Below are 24,003 nucleotides of genomic sequence, written 5' to 3' on the forward strand. Positions count from 1 at the left end.
TTACTTTGGCAGTTCAGTTGCTTCAGAGGTCTTGTATTCTGGATTTTACCAAAGTGGATGTTGTTTCTGAAATACTTAATTCTGTTTGTTCCAAGTTGTGGCAGAAAAAAAAAAAAATCTATGTAGGTCAAACACTTCATTGCTGCAAATTCACTAGTAATAACAGAATTTAGCTGTGTTATCGTATAATGAGGCCACTTGCTATTTGGCTGTTGAGAAGTAATGACTTGAGGTTTACATGTCTTTGCAAAGAAGCTTTTAAGAAAAACCTTTTTGTCAAATGCAGGATACTCTATGATCACACAGAACCCAGTGATTTAATTGAAAAGAGAAATAATTGTCTTTTATTCTGTTAAAGGCAAGATGTAGACAGTACAAAATCTTGGCATTAGGACAGACATGAGCAGTGATGAAGCTAGAAAGACTGGATGTTTAAGAAGGAGCTTTTCCTCTGTGGCCGTGGAATAATTTTGAGAAATTGCCTGTTCTTAAGGGATTTGTAAATTACTGGGGGGAGTATAATTTTATCACTATTTTTAGATGCCAGATTCAGTGCAGAAGGCAACTTAACCCATTTTGTAATTGAAGTATTGATTGTAGATGTTAATGACTAAAAATAATAGGGGAACTGAGTTGACCAGACTGAAAAAAAAAAATAGGTGAAACACTGTTTCATGGTCATTCAATTCCCTTCCCTATGTCTCTCTTATAGTGTGTCATTCCCCCCAAGTTAAGTACATTGTGATGTGGGAAGGGAAATGCTAGATGCTGTAGTGTATCACTACTGTACAAGCGAGAGGTTGTACTTTGTGGCAGTGAACTGTTGTATATGTGTAAGGATAAAAGTAATTGTAAATCAGTCTGGTAATGGATGACTCTTTTTTAATAGAGTTGCTATTGACTTTAGGGTTTTAACTGAATTGAGGTTTTGATTGAGGACTGTCTTACAGTAAGACTTCTTTCCATGGCAGAACAGGTCTCTGGAGAGAAATAATGTTTCTTTTTACTGTTGAAGTAGGAAGTTCATGCTTTTGTCAGTTTTCTAAAAAAACAGTGTGGATGTCTAGTACAGGTGCCAAAATTTTATCCTGGTGTTTCTGTTGCTGTCGTGTGTGTTCCTGCTTTCTTCCCATTTTGTTCAGAATAACTATTATCCTTGTATTGGTTCCTTATGTGTTCTTGAATTAGTTCCACGTTTCTGATTAAGAATCAGAGCTACCTAATTTTCTATAAAGTTCGTTCTGCTTGTTCTTTGCAAAGGCATATGTGACTTTGGGAAGAGACTGCTGCATCTATTTATGTTGTCTGCATCCACACTGAGGAGGTACTCCGTTATTTCTATATTGGTGCATTCAAATGAAGATATTCCTAATGCCAGCTCAGTTTATGCTGGCAAAGCTATCTTTGCTGATGCCCCTTGACTGCAGAGCTAACTTGAGGAATGGGGAATTTTACTTCTGGAAAGTTTTTGCTTTAGGGCATGCCTGCATCCATTGCTAGGTGGGCTGTTTGGAAAGCTTTTCATGTGAATTCAGTCTCATTTCTTGCTTTTGGAGAGAAGTCATTGCCTTCATAGAGTTAGATATGTTTCCCCCCCTTTTGTATTTGCCATGAGCATCTTGCTTTTGGGTGTGGGGTGGTGCTTTTTGTTTTGTTTTGGTGTGCATTTTTGGTTTCTGGTTTTTGGTGGGTTTTTTTAGTTGGTTTTTTGAATAGGTAAAATGCATTGAGTTTGAATTGGGAGTCTGTTGATTTCTATTTCATTTTGAACTCTCTCAATAGGCTGAAGGAGAGATAAGAGAGCAAATGAGAGGTTAGGGCAGAGAAAACATAAGCAGGAGTTTAAGCAGATGAAAGCAGATCCATTGCAAAAGGCTGATGGGGTTTGGATGCAGTAACTCACTTGCCCTTTTGACCTCGTATGATTTGGTTTGGGATTGGTGTGGGCTTTGAGTTCTATTCTCATTGTAAATTTTAATTTGGAGTACCTTTTTTTGTCAATTCCTGACGTGGAGGAATGCTGTGACTAGGGGTGGTGTTTTGTTTTGTTTTTTAGTAAGTTGAGCATTAAAAAAGATAGTACTCTGCTTCTTACATAATAAGCAGATTTTTTTCATTCTCAGTGGTTTTCAGTTCTTTGGCCCTCTCCAAACACTTCTACCAAGTGTGTAGAAGCACACTTGGTACCACTGTGCTAATGTCAAGAAAAAATATCCATATTGTAATTTGTTTGAGAAAGGGAATCAGAAGGACGAACCATAATAACGCTTGGATACACTTGTTTATGTATGTAGTCAGCTTGTGTTCTGGCATTGACTCTTGTTTTACTGCCATTGGGCAAATTAATAGTTTATGCAATTATAGTGAAAACAGTATTAACATCCATAGGAACTTGTAAATATTTAAGGCAAGCTTAGTGTGATTTGCTGTGGGCTGTGTGTATTGGTGACAGGTAGGGGTTTTGGAGTTCTTTGTGTTTCTTACTTTTTTTTTTTTTTAATTATTGGGAGGTGTGGTGGTTACTTAAGTATCTTCTAATTTATCCAGGAAGGAGTAAAAAAGATTGTTTTTACTCTGTGCCGCTGCTAGCCTAATTTTGCATCAGGTTATCGCTGTGTGTTAGTGTTGTGCGGCTGACAGAAGGCTTTGAAGTACTTGCTTATATTAATTTATGTGAGTGAAAATATACCCCTAATTCAAGGGATTAATTTTCTACAGAGAACCTCTGAGTGAATTAGATAAAATAATTTGTAGGCCAAAGGCTGAATTTCTATTAGGAGCATTCTGCTAGTGTTGTGTACTCACATGCCTGTAGTGATAACTTACTGTGTATGGCTGGGTTATAGAGTTTTTGGCTTGGTCTGTGGATTTAGACTGGTGTGTTGAAATGTGTTACTCCTTCTCTGGTTTGATTTTGTGCTTATAAATAACACTGGGAGCCCTTTCTACTGCTGCTGCTATTTTCATTTTGCTGACCTCTCTGCGTCAGACTGGTTTTCTCATTATTTTCTGAGCAGTCAGATTAGTAATACAATAAGTCTGAGATGGGCATTGAGCCCAAGATCTCATCTGTCATACCCTAATAGTCAGTGTTCTTATTTTAATCTAAAGGAAAGGGAGAAGGGGGAAACCACTAAAACTTGAATGACTAAGGATTTAAAACTTACACGTGGCAAGAAATTGATCTCTTGTTGACAGTTGCTGATGCTGGCTACATTAGAATTAGGGCAAAAATGGGTTTTGTTCTTCTTGGTAATTCTTCATTTCAGTTGTGCTGCTTGTAAAGTTGTTAAAAGGAGTGTCCTTACACTTGCATCTGTTTATTTTTTAACACTGATTCATGGCACCTGTTGCTGAAAGCACATGTCAGTAAGAGCCGGTTTTTAGTGTTGGCGGGAACGCATTTTGGTTTAGTGCCTTAGCTGTAGTACATTCTTTCTCAAGCTTAGGTGAGGTTATATTCCACATGCCTTTTCAGCTTACTAAAAGTTTCGCCTATTGAGACTTGTAGTGTGAGAAATAATACAAATTGCTCTACTCTCTAATTTTTAATGGCTTCTGGTAATTTTCTAGAGCTAAAAAAAAGTGGCCTGGTCTTCAAAGTGTGCATCTAAATATAATTACAACTTTGGATTGCATATTGGCAATGAGATTTGCTACAGAACTGGGGAGTTGTATTGTTCTGGGTTTTTTTTTTTTGTTTTGTTTTGGTTTGGGTTTTTTTTGGTTTTTTTTGTTTGTTTGTTTTGGTTTTTTTTTCTTTTTGTGTGTGCTTTGTTTTGTTGTGGTTTTGGTTTGGTTTTTTGTGGGGTTTTTTTTGTTTGGTTGGTTTTGGTTTGGGTTTTTTTGTTTTGGTTTTTGGTTTTTGTTTGGTTTTATGTTTTTGTATTTTTAGGTATAAGTATGTATTCACCTAATATGTATTTTTCTGTTTTCTAACTTGTCCTTACCTCCACAGAAATTATTGTAGTTATAGAGAGAGCCTGATTTACAATGGGGGACGACAGTGAGTGGATGAAATTGCCCATTGATCAGAAATGTGAACATAAGGTAGGTGATCATGGATTTGGCTTGCTGCATATATGCTTATAATGATTTTGTAGTGTTTCTGTATCTAAATACTATGTAATTGGGTAATCTTGACAGCTGTATGGTGTGAGTATTAACAGATCTGAAACTGCATCAGCTCTATCCAACCTAGAGGCTGAATAACCTCTATTAAGCAGATTTTAGTAGCATTATATGGCGTAAGCTTGTGTGCTGACAGATAAGTACACTCATTCACATGGAGAAATTACTCATCTGTAGCTGAAAGTGTTGCTGGGCTCCCACCTCCTCTTTGGTGTTTGCTAGAACTCAGGAAGAGCAGGGGGAAGCCTGGCATCTGTCTATCCAGATCATTCTTGGCGGGAGAAAAACAAGTATTTTGTCCTGTTGCATGTCATTCATATAGACACTGAAGAGAAATCTGCAGGTGCCAGCTTGCTGAGCATACTTTCAATTATGATTGAAGAGCTTTGTAAGATTGGTGAGTTAAGGTTGTAATAGCACAACATTTAAGTGTCCAATTTCTGGTTCTAGCTATGGAAAGCCAGATTAAACGGTTATGAAGAAGCCCTGAAGCTCTTCCAGAAGATAGATGATGAAAAGAGTCCTGAATGGTCCAAGTATCTTGGATTGATAAAGAAATTTGTGACCGACTCCAATGCAGTGGCTCAGCTGAAAGGACTGGAAGCAGCGCTTGCTTATGTTGAAAATGCTCATGTAGCTGGGAAGTAAGTAGCCTTTTCTTGCTGCTCTTAGGCTGTTAAGACAGTTTAATGTGCCTCTCTGGGAAAGGCTGCAGCTGCATGTAAATTATGCAGTGGCCACTATCAATTTTGATCTCTTCTGTTAAGAGCAGAACTTGCTTTGTAATCTGGAGAACTTGCCAAATGGCTGGCTTTCCTTGTAGATGGCTTCCATGTGCATAATAACTTATCACAACTTGCTTGCAGTGTTCTAAAAAACTATTAAAGGCACTAGTAATAATTTCTGAAATGGTGAAAAAAGTGAATCATTAATGTGGTGGTGTAAGTGCTGTGAAATGGAATCTCTGTTCCTGTTTGATTGAAACAGTCTTATCTATACAGGAGGGAACCTTTTTTATGTGTAATTCATATATGAAATAAAATACAGTTATGTTTGTGACATTGCATCCAGCATAACCAATATGAATCTTCATACCTGCCAATTTCTTCACTGGATGTGTTTTAGTCTTCTGTGTTGTGTAGCCCATCAGGTAGACCATACTCCTGAGGGTGAAATAAAAGCACATAACAGGCCAGTTGGCCAGTTAGTCCACTTTGGTCCACTGACTTTGTGGCCTGATGAAGTGAATAAAGGTCTTACTTAAAAACAAATAAACACAAAGCTTTGTTTAAAAATCTAACAACCTTGCACACTCCTTGATTTAAAAGTGGTGTCAGTGATTTAGTTTATGTGAAGCTTGGAAGTATGTGTGAAATACTATGTTGGGATTGTGTAGTGATATGCTTAACATGTTGCAACATATATGATTCCAGGACATGGCATTTATTTGTGAACCTCAACTAGACAGTGTTAATTTAGTACACTCTTGAGAATGTCTACTATTCACTGGTGTAGTCTGGTATCAGAATCATATTACCTGTGATCTCTGTTCTTTTATAAAACTAGATGATGAAGCCGTCCCTTAAAAAAGGTTATTTCCTTCAAGCTTATCTTAGGATGTAGTGCCTTTTATGTGAAGACTCGTTGGGTCTTAATCTGGATTTGGTGCTGTGTGTGGGTTTTTTTCTGTGGATAATGATGTAGAACACTTAATTCACATAAATGTTCCAAAAATAATGCTCTCTCATCTTTCAGGACAACAGGAGAAGTAGCATCAGGAGTTGTAAATAAAGTGTTCAATCAGCCAAAGGCCAGAGCAAAAGAGCTGGGTGAAGATATATGTCTAATGTATATAGAAATTGAGAAAGGAGAGGCAATACAAGAAGAATTATTAAAGGGTCTGGACAATAAAAACCCAAAAATCATAGTAGCATGTATAGAGACACTGAGGAAAGCACTAAGGTAAGATTTTAGTTCATGATGGTTTTTTGTGGTTTTCTTGTTTGCTTTTTCCTCACTCCAGCAAGATATGGAGTCTAATTTTATTTCTGTCTTTAGCAGGCTCTTGTTATTGTTGAGTAGAATGCATCTTTCCTGAATTGGTATTTTTTGACAGCAACAGTTGACAACATAATGGGATTTTTTAGATGTGAGGGTTGTCTATGTTGTACTAGCCTCATCTGGATCACTTTCATTCATGGTAACTGTTTACCAAACTTCCATTTTCCCAGCCTCTGAGAGAAGGGCGAGATTAGTGTGTCTTGTTCCAGACTGTGAAGCTTCTCTTCTGAATCTGTAATAAACTCACTGATGTGAAAACTAAAACACAGTTTAGGTTTTTTGCTGTTTTTTTTTTTAATAAACCACTGTTTTCTTCACTGATGTGAGCATGTTTAATTGGGTACACAGTGTGTGTTTTTAGAAGAAAGAAAAAAAATACAAGCTCAGTACATTGCACAGTAAGCTTCTATTGTCCATATAATAATTCCTTTATTGAAAAGAAGAGCTGCTAGTGCTCCCTAAAAATCAAATCCAATTTAAGATGATGTAGTAGGCTTCAGTATTAGATTATTTTTTGGTTCTACATCAAGTTTGTTTGCTACCTTTGAGTGAAAAATACTGGGGCTTTATGAAATTCTGATACTTCGTATATATATAATTTACTGACCATTAGGGGTTTTTTAAAGGGAAACAAAATTTTGAAATTAATGGACAGAACACTTCTTTGAGTAAAGTAGCTCATGTGAAAATTGTATAATGTATGTGGAGAGTGCCTTATGTTACATATCTTTTAGAAAACTTGCTGAGGAATACATAGAGATGATCCTTGTTAAACTGATGTTTTTCAGGCTTCAGTAATATCAAAATAAAGCTTTGGTTTTAATACATTACCTATGCTTCTGCTTAGTGAAACTACTGTCCTATATTTAAGAATGTATTTTAGCTATTTTAAATTGCTTATCTGGTTAAATGTCCTTTTAACAGTGCAGTGTAATTAGAAATCTGCATAACCTTCCTCAGTATCTTTCAGCTAACTACTTCTGTAAAATGTGCCACATATGTTTTTTTTCCTATTTGCAGTGTTTTATTATCTTTGTGATGTTAAGATCAAATAGTCGCATGCAGCCCTGTAGGCTTAAACTCCATCTTCTGCTTCTGAGCTGTGTTGCTACTTACATTTTTCTTATGCTTTGGTAGGCTTTCTGCATTGATAACAAAATTTGTCTGTGTTGTACCTAAGTGGGTAGCTTGAATGCATAACTAGTTTAATTTCTGGTGTTTTCTATCTTGTGCTAAGGTTGCTATTCTTTCTTGTTATATAAATTAGATTATATGAATTTGATAGAAATAAGTTTGCATAGGCATTTCTCCAAGTATGCTCTCTTTATAAGTCATGATAGAAAAATTGAATTATTGGGCAACTCATTTGTTCAGGTATTTAAATCGTGTTACTTCCAAGACCTGTTTTGAAGGTTTTTATACTGAGTATTTTTTTAAATTGATGTGGAAATAAAATGATGTGCACTAGAATTTCTAGAAAGTGAGACATGTAGATATTAGTTCTTGAGCAGCCTTTTTTTTAGCTCTTTTATGTGGAACTTGAATTGGAAGGAACCGTAAGAAAAAATGTGATTGGTAGAAAGGTTAATTCAGAATTAAGAAGAAATGTTTCTGAATAAAAAAAAAAATATTGCTTTTTAGGTGATTTATATATGATGCCTTAGTAACTGCAGCAGTTAACTTTGCTGTAAGTTTGAAAATAAAGTTCTTGTGTTCTCATTCATCAGTGATTGAAACAGGCAGTTTTGTGTATTAAGTGCAGCAGCACATAGAATCTACTGTCAAGAAAGGGTGGATGGCTGGGGAAACTTGTTTTATATGTTCCTTCAGTGGCACATATTTCAGCACATATGTTTTCTGTGAAGATGACCCAAGCTCACTATAATTATCTGGTCCAACAAGTGGAAAAGTGACTAATGCTTTTACTGCAGTTTGTTTCCAAGGATAGACAAAGGAGAGTCTATTCTGATTTAAAAAAAAAAAAGTAGGTCATACAAATTTTGGTCTAAGGACAACTTCTTTCTTTCTTCTCTTGCCTTTTTTTCCCCCCGGCAAGGGAGCCGATTTAAACACTGAATTGGATTAAGTACTTTGAAATAATTTGAGAGGCCTGATTTTGTAATTCCAAGCTGGGTGTGGAGATTAATTTTGATAGGGTATATATTCTTTAAATTTTATGGTAGCATCTCAAAATAATATCTAGCATAATGGTTTGAGTAAATGGCAAAATCGCTAAATGTGCACTGAAAGACTTTCATAGACTGTTTTTTTAAAAAATGCATTACTTACGGATCACTCGCTGTTCATGGACACTGATGCTATTCTGTGTGTTTCACTGTCAGTGAATTTGGTTCAAAGATAATCTCACTGAAGCCAATCATCAAAGTATTGCCAAAACTATTTGAATCTCGGGAAAAGGCTGTTCGAGATGAAGCCAAGCTCCTTGCTGTAGAAATCTACCGTTGGATAAGGGATGCTTTGAGACCTCCATTGCAGAACATAAATTCTGTTCAGGTAGGCAGGAAGTATTTCTGTATCCAAACATTTGATGCTCATCCTCCCCGATTCTGTGATATTGGGCATTCTTAAAGCCAAAATCGGAATGAATTTTTTTAGCTCCGTTTAACTTTACCCAAAATGTTGGTCACACCTAGTCATTTGTAAGGAAATCGTAACAATGTTTGGTTGCTCTGAACATACATGAAGTTCTGGAGTGAAGCTTCATATTGGAACTGAGAATGGCAGTTGAGCAGTAGAATGTGGCAGAATGGTTGCCCTTATAAAAGACCCTTGCACTGAAACTCTTCAAGTCAATAATTTTCATTCTCATTGTCTTCTTTTTTTCCTGAAGTTTTTTCCTCTGTGCATCCCTTCATACTTATTCTGATGGTGCTCAGGGTGTGACTGTTTCCCTTCAGGAAGTGGCATTGCATTATGATAGAATATTTCATAATTTTAAAACTTTATAAATTATGCATCCTTTCCTCCTACCCACTTGAGTTAATTATGTTCAGGTGAAAAGCAGTAGCTTGCTTTCAAAAGGGCATGGTTAAAAAAAACCAAACTGTTTCATCGAATGTAGCTCAGCATGTTGTTTCATCTTAGTTTTACTGTGTAATAATAGCATGGCTGTAAAGGAAAGCTTCCTTCATGCTCAGCCATTTTTATTTGAAAGTGTCTACAGAAGGGCCACACCATTCTGACTGTTCTGCTATTTGTTCTTATGTAAATGCTTTGCAATAATATTCTCTTCTTTGCCTAAGTATATCCACAGTCTTCTGAACAGTGAATGTGAAGTCACTCCTTTAGTGGCAGAAAAAAGATAGTAGTGAAATGTGGTGCTGTCTTGGCTTTGAAATGGGGAAACTGTAATGGCTTGCTTGTCTTGGAAGATGTCCATAATGTGTCTGATATGATGATTCTTTTCCCTTTTGGCAGCTAAAAGAGCTGGAAGAAGAATGGATCAAAGTGTCATCAGCTGCTCCTAAGCAGACCAGGTTCCTGCGTTCCCAACAGGAGCTGAAAGCAAAATTTGAGCAGCAGCAGGGACTTGGAGGAGATGCAGATGGAGGTAAACTATTTAATCTCTGAACTCCATTGGCAAGTAGATTGTGTATAGTTGGTGAAGGAATGCATTAAATTGTAAAGAAGCTTTTACTCAAGCTGGTGCAAAATGTGAAGAAAATGTGTCTGAGGCAGAAACTTTATATGAAAGAGTATCTGTCTTTTGAACTAGCAAATTCACAACTGCTGGTAGCACTTTCTGAGCAATGAGCCTTAGGTGGTGCTCTAGTCAAAATTTTTTGTCACTCTGCTTATGTATTTCTCTCTCCTGGTTGCAGGAGATGATGATGAGGAGGAGGCGGTACCACAAGTAGATGCATATGAGTTGCTTGAAGCTGTAGAAATTCTCTCCAAGCTTCCCAAAGACTTCTATGAGAAAATAGTAAGCATAAACTAAAATACTACCTGTTATTCTTTGTACTGCTGATGAGTCTTGAGACTTACCGGCAATTCTGCAATGAGTGCTTTAGTGCCACATGGATAATAACAAACTAGTGTTAATAACATGCGGGCTATCATAAATAAGTATAGTATATACCTAAATAAATAATAAGTTTTAAAGTTGGATTTAGCAGCGAGAAAGCTGTAATTTTAAAGGGGCTGAGGTATGTCATGGGAAAGGACTGTATTTCATATTTCACTGCAGTTACTGATGTTGAACTGCAGGGAGACCTTGGTTTTCTCAGGATGGAATAAAGGTTTTTAATCAAAGGTCTGTGGCAAGTATGCTTCTCTAGAACTTTTTCTATTTATAGATTAATGTAAATTATTTGCTTTGCAGGAAGCAAAGAAATGGCAAGAAAGGAAAGAGGCTCTAGAGGCTGTTGAACTGCTAGTGAAAAATCCCAAGCTGGAATCAGGAGACTATGCAGACTTGGTGAAAGCTCTCAAAAAGGTAGTAAATAAAACTCAGAGTGCACATATAATTTAATAATTTTATATTTTATTTGTGTGGTAGTTTAAAAGTTACAGTTGATATAATACACTAGTAGAAAATTACTAAATGGAACAGTTATGGAAATAACAAAATCTGTAGCCCACTGATTATTGTAAGAAGTTCTTCCATTTCTCTGAAACTGATTTTCTCTTCAGGTTGTTGGAAAGGATACAAATGTTATGTTAGTTGCTTTGGCTGCCAAATGCCTTGCTGGACTAGCTACAGGCCTCCGAAAGAAATTTGGACAGTATTCAGGGCATGTAAGTAAGAGTATGTACTTTATTTCTGATTTTATTCATGCAGGACACCTTTTTTCCCTTTCCCTTTTCCCTGTCAAGCCTTGGTATTTATCAAAGGTATTCTTTGTACAATTATGAATGCTTACCAACCCCTTAAAAGAGCAAGCATTGCAATACTTGCCTAGATCTTTGTGGCTTAAGTTTGGAAGGGCCTTCTTCATTCATATTCAGCAACAGGAAACTTTTTGTTGCAATATAAGTCTTCTGTACTAAGAAAATTGAATTGTTCTGCCATTAAATGAACTTTATTTACATTACCTTGTCCTAGAGATACCCGTACAGAAATGCATTTGTAGGCCACAGTGGAAAAAACAGCTTCTAAATCGGAATTCTTCTTAGCACCTTCATGGTGTATGTTTTTTGTTGGTTGGGTTTTTTGAATGTTGGGGGATGGTAGGTGGTGGGCGTTCTGTTTCCTTGTTGCCTGGGTTTTGTGGGGGTTTTTGTCTGCCTTAAATAGCAAAAAATCCTGAGATTTTTGGTACCATATTCTGGTGCTCCAGTTTAGTGCTGTTTGTTCTTTCCTATGGTGCTCTTCTCTTACCAGTAGCTAATATCAGGGAATTACAGGGAAGCTTAACCAGTATGTGGAGGCAAAGAGAGCTTTTAGTAAGTTGCAGTTCTCACTTATTTCTCAAGCGTGTGTCACTGTGTTCTTTAAGCTGCTAAGTGAAATTTTTCATGTGATATGCTAGAGTAGTGGGGTTAGAGAACTGATGTGCCTGGCTGCTGGTAGTGTTGTGTCTGAATTGGGAAGTTGCTGAATCTCACTGCTTCAGAAACATTCAGGTCTCTTAAACTCTGAACAACAGTTCGGACAGTAACTTTCATTCTGAAAGCTGTCTGTAGTTACAAAAATGATTCTGGCATCTGTTTAATAGTTAGTTGATTTCTGAAGGCTAACCCTTATAGCTACAGAGTCAGTGTTGAAAAAGCCAAGCTTCTAAAACAAGGGTGTAGCTCTGTAGTTGTGAAGCAAATGGCGTTGAGAAGACGACTTTTTCAGTAGTGTAATGGCAGCTCTGAATTGCATAATCTCATTATTCATTTTAGCAGTTCACTTGATTTGTTTGCTGGATTTATTTACTTGTGAGGAAGATGCAGACTTCTCCTGAGAGCGGGCCATTGAAGTGTTATAAAACAGAATTGTTGCTAGAATTGTATGATTATAAGCTCTGTTACTTAAATACAGGACTGCAATGCTAGTCTGCAATCTGTGTTCCAGCAAGAGTAGTGAAATCATGCATACAATCATACTCCTCACTATAAATGAGTACATGTGTGCCACCTTCACCTCTGACTGCATTTGTACCCCTGGACTAATTTTTCTTCTTTCACTCTCACGTGGGCTATAGTTTCTAACTTCCATGTTAAAAAATGCTCATTTTGCCTGTCAGTATTTTGTAAAACAGAGGCTTAATGATTTCAAATATCTCCTCCTTGTGACTTTGTTCTCTGTGGGGGTATAGGGGTATCTAGCACCTGCAATAGCATGTACGATTGTCTTTGTGGTGCCATCTGTATTATCGGAGGGCTTTTTGAGTGTTGAAGTCTGTGAACTGGGAATTTGGAGGCATCTTGCAGCTGAAAATACCTCCTGAGCCTAGGTCACAGTATGTCACAGGGGTTGGGATCCCATAGTGAGTTTATGAGTAGAAAGCAAATCTGTTTTTTGTTATGCAAGAGCATATAACTTTCTGTGAAGCATCTGACTGCTTCCAAACTATGAACTGTCGTGTTTACGAAAATCTTGAAAATAGCCTGCTTTCCACAGTTAAGATCTGCATGCTGCATGTTTCTGGCTCAGTGACAGAAGTTCTTACTCTTACAGAGCCCATACTAAATTGGACCTGTTCATATTACTGGCACATCTGCAGTGTTGTAGTTATTTTTACTTTTTTTTTCCCTTGAATATTTTATTTGTTTGGGTTTTTTTAGCAGTGACTGCCTGAGCACCTAGACTAGGTAGGAATTGCTGTCAAATTCCAGTATGGCATAGTTTACTGTCAGATGTTATTTTTCAGGGTGGTAGATCTGAAAAATATTGTTGCAGAGAGGATTCCAGTTGCTTTAGAATCATGATCTGGTCAGCTGTGGATCAGATGAGGACTTCTTAATGAGCGATGCTTAGTGCTGTCAGAAAGCTGGGGAAAAGGGGACAGATTAAATGCCTTCTTGGATTCTTAGAAGACAAGAGCACAGCACCCTTTATGTTGTGGAATCGTTCATTTCCATTGTATTGCTATGTATTCCAGCATAATTCCATAATCTGTAATTATGTGAACTTGTAGGTCTGCCTTTATGAAATTGTTTAAAAATCTATATTTGTTAATAGAGTGACTAGAATGAGTTTAATGTTGGAAAACAGCAAGAATAAACTAGTTCAGACTACTGTTGTGTCCTTCTGGAGGGGTACAGCGGAGATGTTTGAATTACTGGCTTCTCCGCAAAGTAGCATGGGGTAGACTATCAGGCTTTCCATTTATATTAGTGAAGAGGGATTTGACATTTTTTTTCCCTTTTCCATAGGTTGTTCCAACAATCCTGGAGAAATTCAAAGAGAAGAAGCCCCAGGTAGTGCAGGCACTGCAGGAGGCCATTGATGCAATCTTTCTTACAGTAAGTAAGAGTTACAATTTCCCCAATGTCTGAGAATTGGTCTTGAAATTTGATTCACTTTTCTCTTTACTGAAATAATGACTTTTTTATTCAACACTGTAGACCACATTACAGAACATAAGTGAAGATATTTTGGCAGTCATGGACAACAAAAACCCAACAATTAAGCAACAAACATCCCTTTTCATTGCAAGAAGTTTCCGACACTGCACACCTTCTACTCTGCCAAAAAGCCTGTTAAAACCTTTCTGTGCTGCACTTCTCAAGGTAAAGCAGAAGGAGTTGGTACTTCTCTGGCATTAGCTTGAGCACTGCTGTTGTGAAACCTTGGATTGTTTGGGGAGAGAGACATGATGGTAGTACAGAGTCCAAAGAGTTCTTGTGTGTTGTGTAGCCTCAGAGTCAGTTTTGGCTGATGTCCAACTTGAAGGTGACTGTCAGTCAGAGGAACAACTTGGTTTCCTTTATCTTAGCTTTTTTTGAAGCTCCAGACTCACTAAGTTTGAAGTAGATTAAGACAGTGATTTACAATTATTATCCCAGACTCTGTCACTTGCATCTTGCACACATCTCTAAGTTTTTGTTGGAATGCTGTTGTTTACTATAAATAAAAGAACAACCATCATCGATTCATGCATGGCAGTGACACTAGGGCATTTATCAATGTAAATGATAATGATGGATACTTTTTTTCTTATTGCAAACAGCCCTTTCCTTGGTATAGGCAATATCCCTGGCTTAAGAACTTGAGATTACAACAGGATTACAGAACTTTAAACATCATGAACATTCATAAAGAGTTTAAAGCATGAATGTTCAACCTCTTGTGCAAAAAACCCAAAGATGAGAAAATGGCTGTATCTGAGAAAAAGTAGACTTGGTCAGTACATAGGAAAAGAGGAGTGTAAAATAATCTTTTTCTTTCTGCAGTGGAATGTAAAGGATTACTCTGTAGTAGACTTAGATTCCAAATAGGGGGAGGGAATTTGTATAGAATATCTTCAGATATGAGCCACAAGTCACATGACATAAATTGTCTTTCTCTGTAGCACATCAATGATTCTGCACCTGAAGTAAGAGATGCTGGATTTGAAGCATTAGGCACTGCCTTGAAAGTAGCTGGAGAGAAAGCTGTGAATCCATTTCTAGCAGATGTGGACAAACTAAAGCTTGATCGTGTGAGTATTGTTATAAATGTTGTAAAAAAGGCTCCATTTATCCATTTAAGATGCATCTTAGGCTAGAGAAGGTGAAAGATTGTTTTTGCCTAGTTAATTTCAGCACAGATTTTTGAATATGTATTTTTTACTTAAATGTTACTCATGTTGCAGGGAATCTGAAAATCTCTTCATTCTTACGTAAAGTATCTGGCTGTATTATCTGTGAGGTGGGTTGTGAGATTTAGTTATGGTTTTGGTTGGTGGTAGTATAGAGTTTTGTTTGTTTTTTAACACTTCGTTGTGTGAAACAAGCTTTTGGTCATGACCATATGGTCTAATTTTGCATTACTAGGTGGGATTTGGTATTAAAGACTTATTTCCCAACAACAAAGTTGTTATACTTTTGCATAAGCTGGCAGATATGTTGACTGAGTGAAGATTTTATAATTTGAGGTGCTCAGACTCAGTCTTCGAGCATCTATAAGTATCTGTAGGATGTCAATGTTTTCTTAGTGTATAAATGCACTTCATTTTGAACTAGGAGAATTTTTTTGGCAATACAGTGATGGTTGATGCCACTGACTGGTTAATGTTACTATTGAAGGAACACCAGATAACAAAATCTTGAAAAGTAAACAACATAAACTCTTCACTTTTTTTCCACGGTAGTCAAGTTTGAACCACTGCTGGTAAAGGAACGCTGTGCATGCAGTTGTGGTAGCAAAATAGCTTCTTTCTATCCCCACCTTTTTTTTTTTTTCCCACTGCTTGGCAGATTAAAGAGTGTGCTGAAAAGGTAGAATTGGTTTATGGTAAAAAAGCAGGAGGAGCAGCTGAGAAAAAAGAAGGCAAGCCTATTACTGGAAAGACCGCTGCTCTTCCAGGGCCTGCAGGAGATAAAGAAACAAAAGATGCAGCAACCAAACCAGGACCACTGAAAAAAGCATCTGCAGTGAAGGTGAGAGATTGTCTATCAGTTGTTTGTGATTGCATCAAATATAGTTACTTATTGCAGATCAGAGGTGGCCTGTTGAACATTTGCCTCCACTGAGCTATCACTGTCCTTTTGCAGGAGTAGCTGAGCCAAACAGCAAAAGGAATCTGTGACTTTCTGGGAATGTAATGAAATCTCAGTTTTTAATGATACAAACTGTCTTGTCACTTATGTCTTAATACCAGATTTTATTTTGAAATAGCGATAAAAGACTGGAGGCATTCAGAGGAGCCTCAGATGTTGTAACATTGATGTGCTCTGTGATATAATAATACTTGGCCGAAGTCAACATTTCTTGTAACTAGCAAGGTTACTAATTAAGTATCGGGTATTTTTTCAGCATAGTTTTTAGTTTGTTCCTTTGTATATTCTGAAGTAATTTGAACTATTAGCCTGTATTTCTTTAATACTATTCTTTGGGTTTTAAAAATTTACTGCAGTAGATGGTCTTTGTAACATGCTATTTAGTTCTTCAGGTGGGATACCTGGAAGTGAATAGAAGAATAGATAAAATTTTTGAAATCTGTTGGTATCCAGATAACCTGAGAAAGAGACATCAGTTCTAAGTTTAGTATCTAACAGGTATCCATAGGAAAACATACAGATTAAGTCATTTTTTCCACAAATGAAAACATACAGATTAATTCATTTTTTTCCACAAATGAACTTCCACAAATACATAATTCTTTCCTTTTTCATCTTCCATTGTCCTGTTATGTTTTGTAAAATCTGTAGTCTAAAAGCCATACATTAACTAAATAAGCTCTAGCTTATCTCTGCCTGCAGCTGTTATGCTATTACAGTTACATTTTTCTGACATTAGAAGTGTAGTATAGGAAAAACAGTTCTTTTGATATCTGAGCAAGAGACCTATTTGATCTTAGCTAACTTGTCCATTTACTTTCTAGGTTGGGGTCCCACCAAAGAAAGGCAAACCAGCTACAGCTGCAGGTACAGGAGGTGCTGGGCCTAAAGGCAAGAAGGGTCCTGAGACCAAAGAAATCTTTGAGTCGGAGCTCTCTGTGAGTATTCTGCTGTTCTCTGAAATACAAAGCCCTCTGTAACCAAAGATTGCAGCTTTGGTTAGTCAGTTCTTCAGGTACTACAGAGTTTTTCATGGAGGTTGTTTGTTTTTGTTAGGAGGAAGGAAAGCAGTATGTGTAAATTTGTAACTGGTGAAATGGGACTTTGGTAAATACACCTGTTCTTCAGGCTGTTGTTGGCACCAGGCCATTTAAGACAGCAACCAATAAATCATGCTTATACCCTTATATTGTTGAAGTAGGAAGAGATTAAAAAACAGTGATACTTCGTATGTAATTTAAGACACATGATTTGCTGAAGGAGTCTGGTATTAAAAGCCTGAGAATACATTATTCTGGAGTTCACATTGAAATCTGAAGTGAAATAAAGTAATAATTAAGTGAACTAATATGCTTTGTGCTGTTCATATCAAGTTATATTTTAAAAAAATTAAATTCTGCATATTAGCTGACCATATACCTACTTTCTTGGTTGGGAACTGGGTAAACTCAAGTGTCTGTGGCTCAAACAGTAAAATAAACCTATTAAAGCTTTGTGAGATGTATTTGCAAGTTTTTTGGACAGTCAATCCAAACCATAGTTATATTTGGAGTGTTGCTTAGTGTGAATGATTTCTATTGTGTATCCAGCTTATATTGTTGGTTATACAGTAGAAAATGAGAATACAGTTCCTGAAGGTGATGCAGACACCAGTGAAATAAAGGAAGTTTTTATCACTAAATAACTTTCATTTTCCGTTTCACTAAAATGGAGACAAGAAGATAGTTCTTCTCCTGTCTGCCCTCATCAACTTCTGATTTGTTGCTGTCAGTGTTTATTCAGACTTGATCCAAAATTACCTTGCAAATTTTAGGTTACCTCTGCTTGATTCTTTAAGTAGATAGTTGGTACTCAAGATTATTTTTGACTGTCTGCACAGTTTCTCTTACTTTCCAGAGATTACTTTTCTGTTGCAGTGCAATTTTAACAGCTTTCTAAACCCATAAGACCCCTAAACCACAATCCATACTAAAATCTTTCAATCTACAACAGAACCCTTTTCCTATTTTGTAAGTGCACCCCAGTACAAGGGTCAGTCCAGTGTATTACCTGTCCTTAAAGTTGCTGCCCTCCTCTGAAGGGATCCAGTGGAGTGTTAACCTTGTTCTGATCTGGCTGCAGATAGAAGTATGTGAAGAGAAAGCTGCTGCTGTCCTTCCAGCTTCTTGTATCCAGCAGTTGGACAGTGGTAACTGGAAAGAGAGGCTTGCCTGCATGGAGGAGTTTCAGAAGGTATGTTTGGAACAGCTGATAAGACAGGCAGTAGGGAAAGAGAAAACAAGTAATAATTTCTTCAGCTCTCTAGGCCTGATAAGTTTCCTGAAATACTTACCAGTAGCGGTTGTATGTCAGCACTTCAGATAGATCAAGTATTAAACAATACTTGAAAAAGCCAAACGCCTTATATGGTTTAAATTCCATAACAATGGTGGAGCAAGTATTTTACCTGAATGTAGACAGTTGTGCTTTTGTCAAAAATACTTCTGTTTTGATTGTGCATTTTTAAAACTCAAAGTAATTGTAAACATGGTCTCAAAAATAGCTAGATTTAAACAAAAGGTTTTGCAACAGCTAGGCCAGATCTATTGCAAAGAAGTTCCTGTTGTTTGTGTGTTAGGCAGCAATTAATTATAATCAACTATTTGCCAGTTGAAATTTTTATGTTTAGAGGCTTATACAGTACTAGCAGTCTTCACAGCTTGTGAAAAGTGCTTCACATAGTCACAAACAAAAAAAGCTTCAACTGTAGATGTACAAGTAGTTCATACCACTACACCAGTACAGCAATGACCCAGCTTTTAGTATTTTAGTGGGAAAAGTGACTAACTTCAGTTGGGAAATGGTGACTGGCTGCATTGAAATGGTGCTCCAGAAGCCTCCTCTATTAAAATATTGCCATTTCAATTGAATGAATAAGCTTAACAACAGCTAAACCCCAGTCATTTAGATCATAGTCAGGCTTAATCTCTGCTGTGTAGTCAACATTCCAACATGAAAGCTGCATAATATACTTCATCTTAATAACAAAAGCAGCTTTTTGAGGGGAAGGTGGGCTGTTAGGGAATTTTGTTTGTTTGTTTTTAATTAAGTGTTAAATTCCTAGGATTGGAATGGCCAATAGTGATTGTTAAAGAACATTAAAGGAGTAGTGATGTGAATGCTGTAGGTTTAAATATTGGTTCAGTACCTCAGACTCCTTGTAAAAGTGGCTCTTCAGGTAAATTATTGTGCTGAGAATTTCTCCAATTCAGTATTAAGAAAATACTTTGAGGACAGTTGAGAATTTCTGTTAGTTTTGTATAATTTGTAACCCACTGGCTAACTTAATGTTTATCCTTTAGGCTGTTGAGCTTATGGAAAGAAGTGAAATGCCTTGCCAAGCCCTAGTAAGAATGCTGGCCAAGAAACCTGGTTGGAAGGAAACAAATTTTCAGGTAATACATTATCTTTTAGTAACTAAATAGTCCATTTTTGTTGATGTAAACAGTTTCCAGCTAAAAGGCTGTAAGTTCATATGTCACTGTGGCCACAGTCCTGTCTGTAATCAGTGAGAAAATAAACTCTCAAACTGGATTTTATTTCTGTTGAGAATTGAGACTCTAGATGTCATCTAATGTATCTAAAGGTTGTCTTTAGATGTATATCATGTACACATGTGCATATATATAGGCGCGTGTGTATATAAGTTCTAAAAGTGGATAATGGCAGCCCAGTATTAGTGGTTGTGTGTGTGTATTTATAATAGTTTCTATTTGTGTGTGCACACAGTTTTTGTGTATAGTCACACCACACAGCTATGTGTGTGTACAAAATATCTGTGTGCATAAATACTTCTACATATTCAAATGTGTGTGTGTATATATATACAAACACAAATTTTGTCCATATGTTATATTTACCCACAAATCCATATAATTCTTATATGTATCTGCAGATATGTAGAATGAGAAAAATTAGTCTAAAATACACGAAGACATGAGTAACTTTCTTGTTGTTTTGGACATTACAGGTGATGCAGATGAAACTGCATATAGTTGCATTAATTGCACAGAAAGGAAACTTCTCCAAAACTTCAGCACAGGTTGTGCTGGATGGCCTTGTAGACAAAGTTGGTGATGTGAAATGTGGAACTAATGCAAAAGAGGCCATGACAGCAATAGCAGAAGCGTGTCAGTTGCCATGGACTGCTGAGCAGGTAAGTGAGCAGCACAGGTAGCACAGGTATTCTTTCAGTAAATAAAATCAGAAATAATATGTAGGGTGTCCTTTCAGTTTGAGGAGTAAATCCCAAATCTTTGATTTTTCTCTGTTGCATGAAAGTAATTTGTTTGCTCTCAAGATGCTTCCTGAGGCAGAAGCTAAATATATATTCCTCTAAAGTTGAAAATAGGATGGTTTTAGTTGGAAGGGACCTTAAAGATCATTCAGGTCCTCCCCCCACACCCTAGGCAGGGATGCCTTCTACTAGACCAGTTGCTCAAAGCCCCATCCACCTTGGCCTTGAACATTTCCAGGGGTGGGGCAGCCACAACTCCTCTTTCAGTTCAGACCCATTCCTCTTTGTCCAACCACTGAATGCCCTTTTCAAAAGTTTTCTTGGAGGCCTCCTTCAAGTACCAAAGAGCCACAAGAAGATCACCCTAGAGCCTTATCCAAGCTGAAAAATTCCAATTCTGTCAGCCTGCCCTCATAGGAGAGGTGCTCCATCCTTTACATCATGGCCCTGCTCTCTACCCATTCTAACAGATTCATGTTCTTCCTGTGCTGAATGCCCCAGAACTGGATGCAGCACTGCTGGTGAGGTCTCACAAGAGCAGAGCAGAGGGAATCTGCTGAGAATCGCCCCCCCCCGCTCACCCTGCTGGTCACACTGCTTGCTTTTGGTGCAGCCCAGAACACAGTTGGCTTTCTGGGCTGTGAGTGCACATTGCTGGGTCGTGTCCAGCCTCCGTGGAGGGGCTAGATGCTCTCTCTTGCGCACGCTCTCTCCCCACTCATCCCCCAGCCTGTGTTGATACCAGGAGTTGCCCTGACGCAGGTGCAGCACCTTGGCTTGTTGAATCTCCTCAGGTTTCCATGGGCTCACTTCTCAAGCTTGTCTAGGTCTCTCTGGATGGCCTCCTGTCCTTCAGGTGTGTTAACTCCACCACTCAGCTTGTTTCATCACAAACTTGCTCTCAGGAAGCCCTCAGTCCTTTTGTCTGTCACTTATGACATTAAATGGCACTGGTCCTAGTATGGATCCCTGAGGGGTGCTGCCTGTCATTAATGTCCATCAGGACTCTGAGCCATTAACCACTACCCTCTGGATGTGATCATTCCACCAGTTCCTTACCCACAAGAGTCCACCCATGAAATCCATGTCTCTCCAACTTAGAGAGAAGGATGTTGTGGGGGACCTTGTCAAAGGTCTGACAGAAGTCCAGCTATATGGTATTTGTAACTGCACTGATGTAATTGCTCTACCTTAAAAGGCCGTGAGGGTGGTCAGGGAGGACTGCCCTTGGCTGTCTCAATCACCTCCCTGTCCTCCATGTGATTCAGCACAGCTTCTAGGAGGATCTCTTCTATCATCTTCTGAGGCACAATAATAATGAATAATTATCTAATGCTTTTTTTAAAAAGCAGGTATGAATCCATAATAAAGCTGTCTCTGGCTGCCTCTAAGTACTTCAGGAACTTCTGGTTCTCTTCAGTTCCAGTTGTGTCCTGCTGCAGTGATACAGTTGCTTTTTCCTTTTCTGTTACCCCAGCTTTTTCTGTTCACTTGCCCTGTGTTTTTTGCAGGTGTCTTCACTTATTTATTACAGTGCTTTGACACCTGGTTTGCCAGTGAAAGTTTACACTTAACTCTCTTCTATTCCAGGTTGTGGCTATGGCTTTCTCTCAGAAGAATCCTAAAAACCAGTCAGAAACTTTGAACTGGCTTTCAAATGCGATTAAAGAGTTTGGCTTTTCTGGGTAAGTCTTCTAAGTAAATTCCTAAGAGAAACTTGAATGAAAATTATTCTAATCTGGAATGAAGGTTCTGTTCATCTGAACTGTAGTTCCTTAAGCTCTGAGGCTAGCCATGTTCTTCTAGCTTTTAAGTATGTAGCTGAAAGTATCTGGCATTACTAGTACTGTGGGATCTGATTACACTACTAGCTGCTTTACTCATCACTTGATCTTCTCTGAGGAGCATTTGTCTTAAGGTACTTACAGATGTGGGCTGGGCACAGAGCTGTGGTATTGCATGTCTGTTATACTCTTACTTGGATACACCTGCACCCAGGTGGACCACTATACATTTTATAGTTGAAAAGAAAAAACTACAACATCTGACAACCTACAGAAGAGTACATAACCAGCATGCCTGTTAATCTCTTTGGGAGACGTTTTGAGGTTGATTACAGGTGAATGAAGTTTTAGCCAACAAAATAGCTGTTACTGTGTCTGGCATTGTGAGTGTGAGAAATTATTTCTCCATCAGAACCAGGGATAGCATGCCTTAATTTTTAATGACTAGTGTTTTAGCTGAATGTGGTTAAGCATGTATAATAGAGTTTAGTCCTGAGGAAAAAAAATCTCTAAGCAGGGAAAACTTCAAATATCACTTTATTTGACTACTTAGGCAGTTACTATGCCTGTCTTGAGATATTCTGTGGCTTTTAAATGGATAGTGACGTTGATTAAGTCTGGGAAATAAACTCTTCTTCAGTAAATTCCACCAAAAATATATATTTGCAGCATGGAATGTGTATAGATGTGTTACTAGGACAGCAGTGTTTGAGGCTGCACAGATAATATAGAAGATTCAGAAATTTAAACCTTCCTTTATTTCTCTTTTAAATATCCTTTTGAAAAATGTGCCTTTTTCTGGAAGATCATGAGACTAACAAAATTTAAAAAGAGACCCACCACAACAGTAATATACCCTCACCTTTATTGTATAGTCATGCTTCAGGTACTTAAAATGTTTCTGGATTCATTCCTCAATATTTCAGTCCTAGCAGTCATATGGATTATGTAGTTGAAGAAATTTTCCAGCTGTGATAATAGTACGCTTTTGTATAAATTGTTTACTGATTGATTTTCACAGTAGGCTATTCTCCAAATGGATCTTTCAATAGTTATTTAGGCAGCTACTATCTACACTGTACCTGTGATGATGTTTTATGAGTATACATGTCTTCTGTATCTAAGTTAGCTGTGTAAATCTGTCTAGGGATATCTTTTTTTATTTAACATACTGTGATGATTTTGTTTGTTGGTACTGTTTCCTGTGTTGTGTTTTATTTATGGGAGACATCTTTTTTCCACAGATTGAATGTCAAAGCTTTCATCAGTAATGTGAAGACAGCTCTTGCTGCAACCAACCCAGTGAGTAAATTTAGAATCTTAATCCTGAATTATTATCAGTCCTTAATTTAAAGACTGAGTGCTCTTTCCTCTTTCTGGCAGGCTGTGAGGACTTCTGCCATTACATTGCTGGGAGTTATGTATCTTTATGTGGGACCTTCTCTGCGAATGTTTTTTGAAGATGAGAAGCCAGCCCTTCTCTCCCAGATAGATGCAGAATTTGAAAAGGTATGAAGTGGAGCTTTCTTGCTACCAAGTGTCATTAAAGCTACTTTGAAACTTCAGTAGCTGGAGTGTGTAGTAATACCGTGGTCTAACCCTTGGGCTTGTAATTGAACCAGATTTATATGACGGTGCACAGAGGCTGCGAATTCATTATGTGTAGCTATCTCAATACTCATTTTTTTCAGTATCAACTTTAAAAGTTCTTGGGTTTGTTTGAACAGTATGTTTTAGAAGTCTGCTGTCCTGATCCAGTGTATTCATATCATAGAAGTGGTTTTATTTTTAATGTCAAATTAAAAATTGTAAATTCGATGTTTCTGATTTTGTGTTGCTTGCAGATGCAAGGACAGACAGCACCAGCTCCAACTCGTGGCATTTCCAGGCACAGCGTAGGAGGTGGGGATGATGGTGAAGAAGAAGAACAGGAGGAGGTTGGGAATGATGTTGTGGATCTCTTGCCAAGAACAGATATTGGGTAGGTTTGTATTCTAGCACCTGAAGATACACTGCCACTGCAATTCAAAACTTTGCATTTATATCTGCTTTCTAAGTAGAAATCTATGGTGTTAAAGCACTCAAATAGTAATA

General features: G+C 37.6%; 1 protein-coding gene across 7 annotated transcripts in view; it reads left to right on the forward strand.

The window, feature by feature from the left end:
• Window positions 1–24,003, forward strand: part of CKAP5 (cytoskeleton associated protein 5) — a 53,558-nt gene that overhangs the window by 6,051 nt on the left and 23,504 nt on the right. For all 7 annotated transcript variants that reach the window (XM_038137842.1, XM_038137845.1, XM_038137846.1 and 4 more), the window contains exons 2-21: window positions 3,959–4,050; window positions 4,582–4,775; window positions 5,887–6,093; window positions 8,535–8,706; window positions 9,631–9,763; window positions 10,035–10,138; window positions 10,538–10,651; window positions 10,849–10,953; window positions 13,522–13,611; window positions 13,714–13,878; window positions 14,661–14,789; window positions 15,547–15,729; window positions 16,674–16,787; window positions 17,971–18,081; window positions 19,191–19,283; window positions 19,859–20,044; window positions 21,716–21,810; window positions 23,154–23,211; window positions 23,293–23,418; window positions 23,754–23,890. In XM_038137842.1, coding sequence (XP_037993770.1) covers window positions 3,994–4,050; window positions 4,582–4,775; window positions 5,887–6,093; window positions 8,535–8,706; window positions 9,631–9,763; window positions 10,035–10,138; window positions 10,538–10,651; window positions 10,849–10,953; window positions 13,522–13,611; window positions 13,714–13,878; window positions 14,661–14,789; window positions 15,547–15,729; window positions 16,674–16,787; window positions 17,971–18,081; window positions 19,191–19,283; window positions 19,859–20,044; window positions 21,716–21,810; window positions 23,154–23,211; window positions 23,293–23,418; window positions 23,754–23,890 — 2,573 coding nt within the window. In that variant the 5' untranslated portion in view covers window positions 3,959–3,993. The remainder of the gene's footprint in view (window positions 1–3,958; window positions 4,051–4,581; window positions 4,776–5,886; window positions 6,094–8,534; window positions 8,707–9,630; window positions 9,764–10,034; window positions 10,139–10,537; window positions 10,652–10,848; window positions 10,954–13,521; window positions 13,612–13,713; window positions 13,879–14,660; window positions 14,790–15,546; window positions 15,730–16,673; window positions 16,788–17,970; window positions 18,082–19,190; window positions 19,284–19,858; window positions 20,045–21,715; window positions 21,811–23,153; window positions 23,212–23,292; window positions 23,419–23,753; window positions 23,891–24,003) is intronic.

This window comes from Motacilla alba, chromosome 5 (assembly GCF_015832195.1).
Source record: "Motacilla alba alba isolate MOTALB_02 chromosome 5, Motacilla_alba_V1.0_pri, whole genome shotgun sequence".
NCBI lineage: Eukaryota > Metazoa > Chordata > Aves > Passeriformes > Motacillidae > Motacilla > Motacilla alba.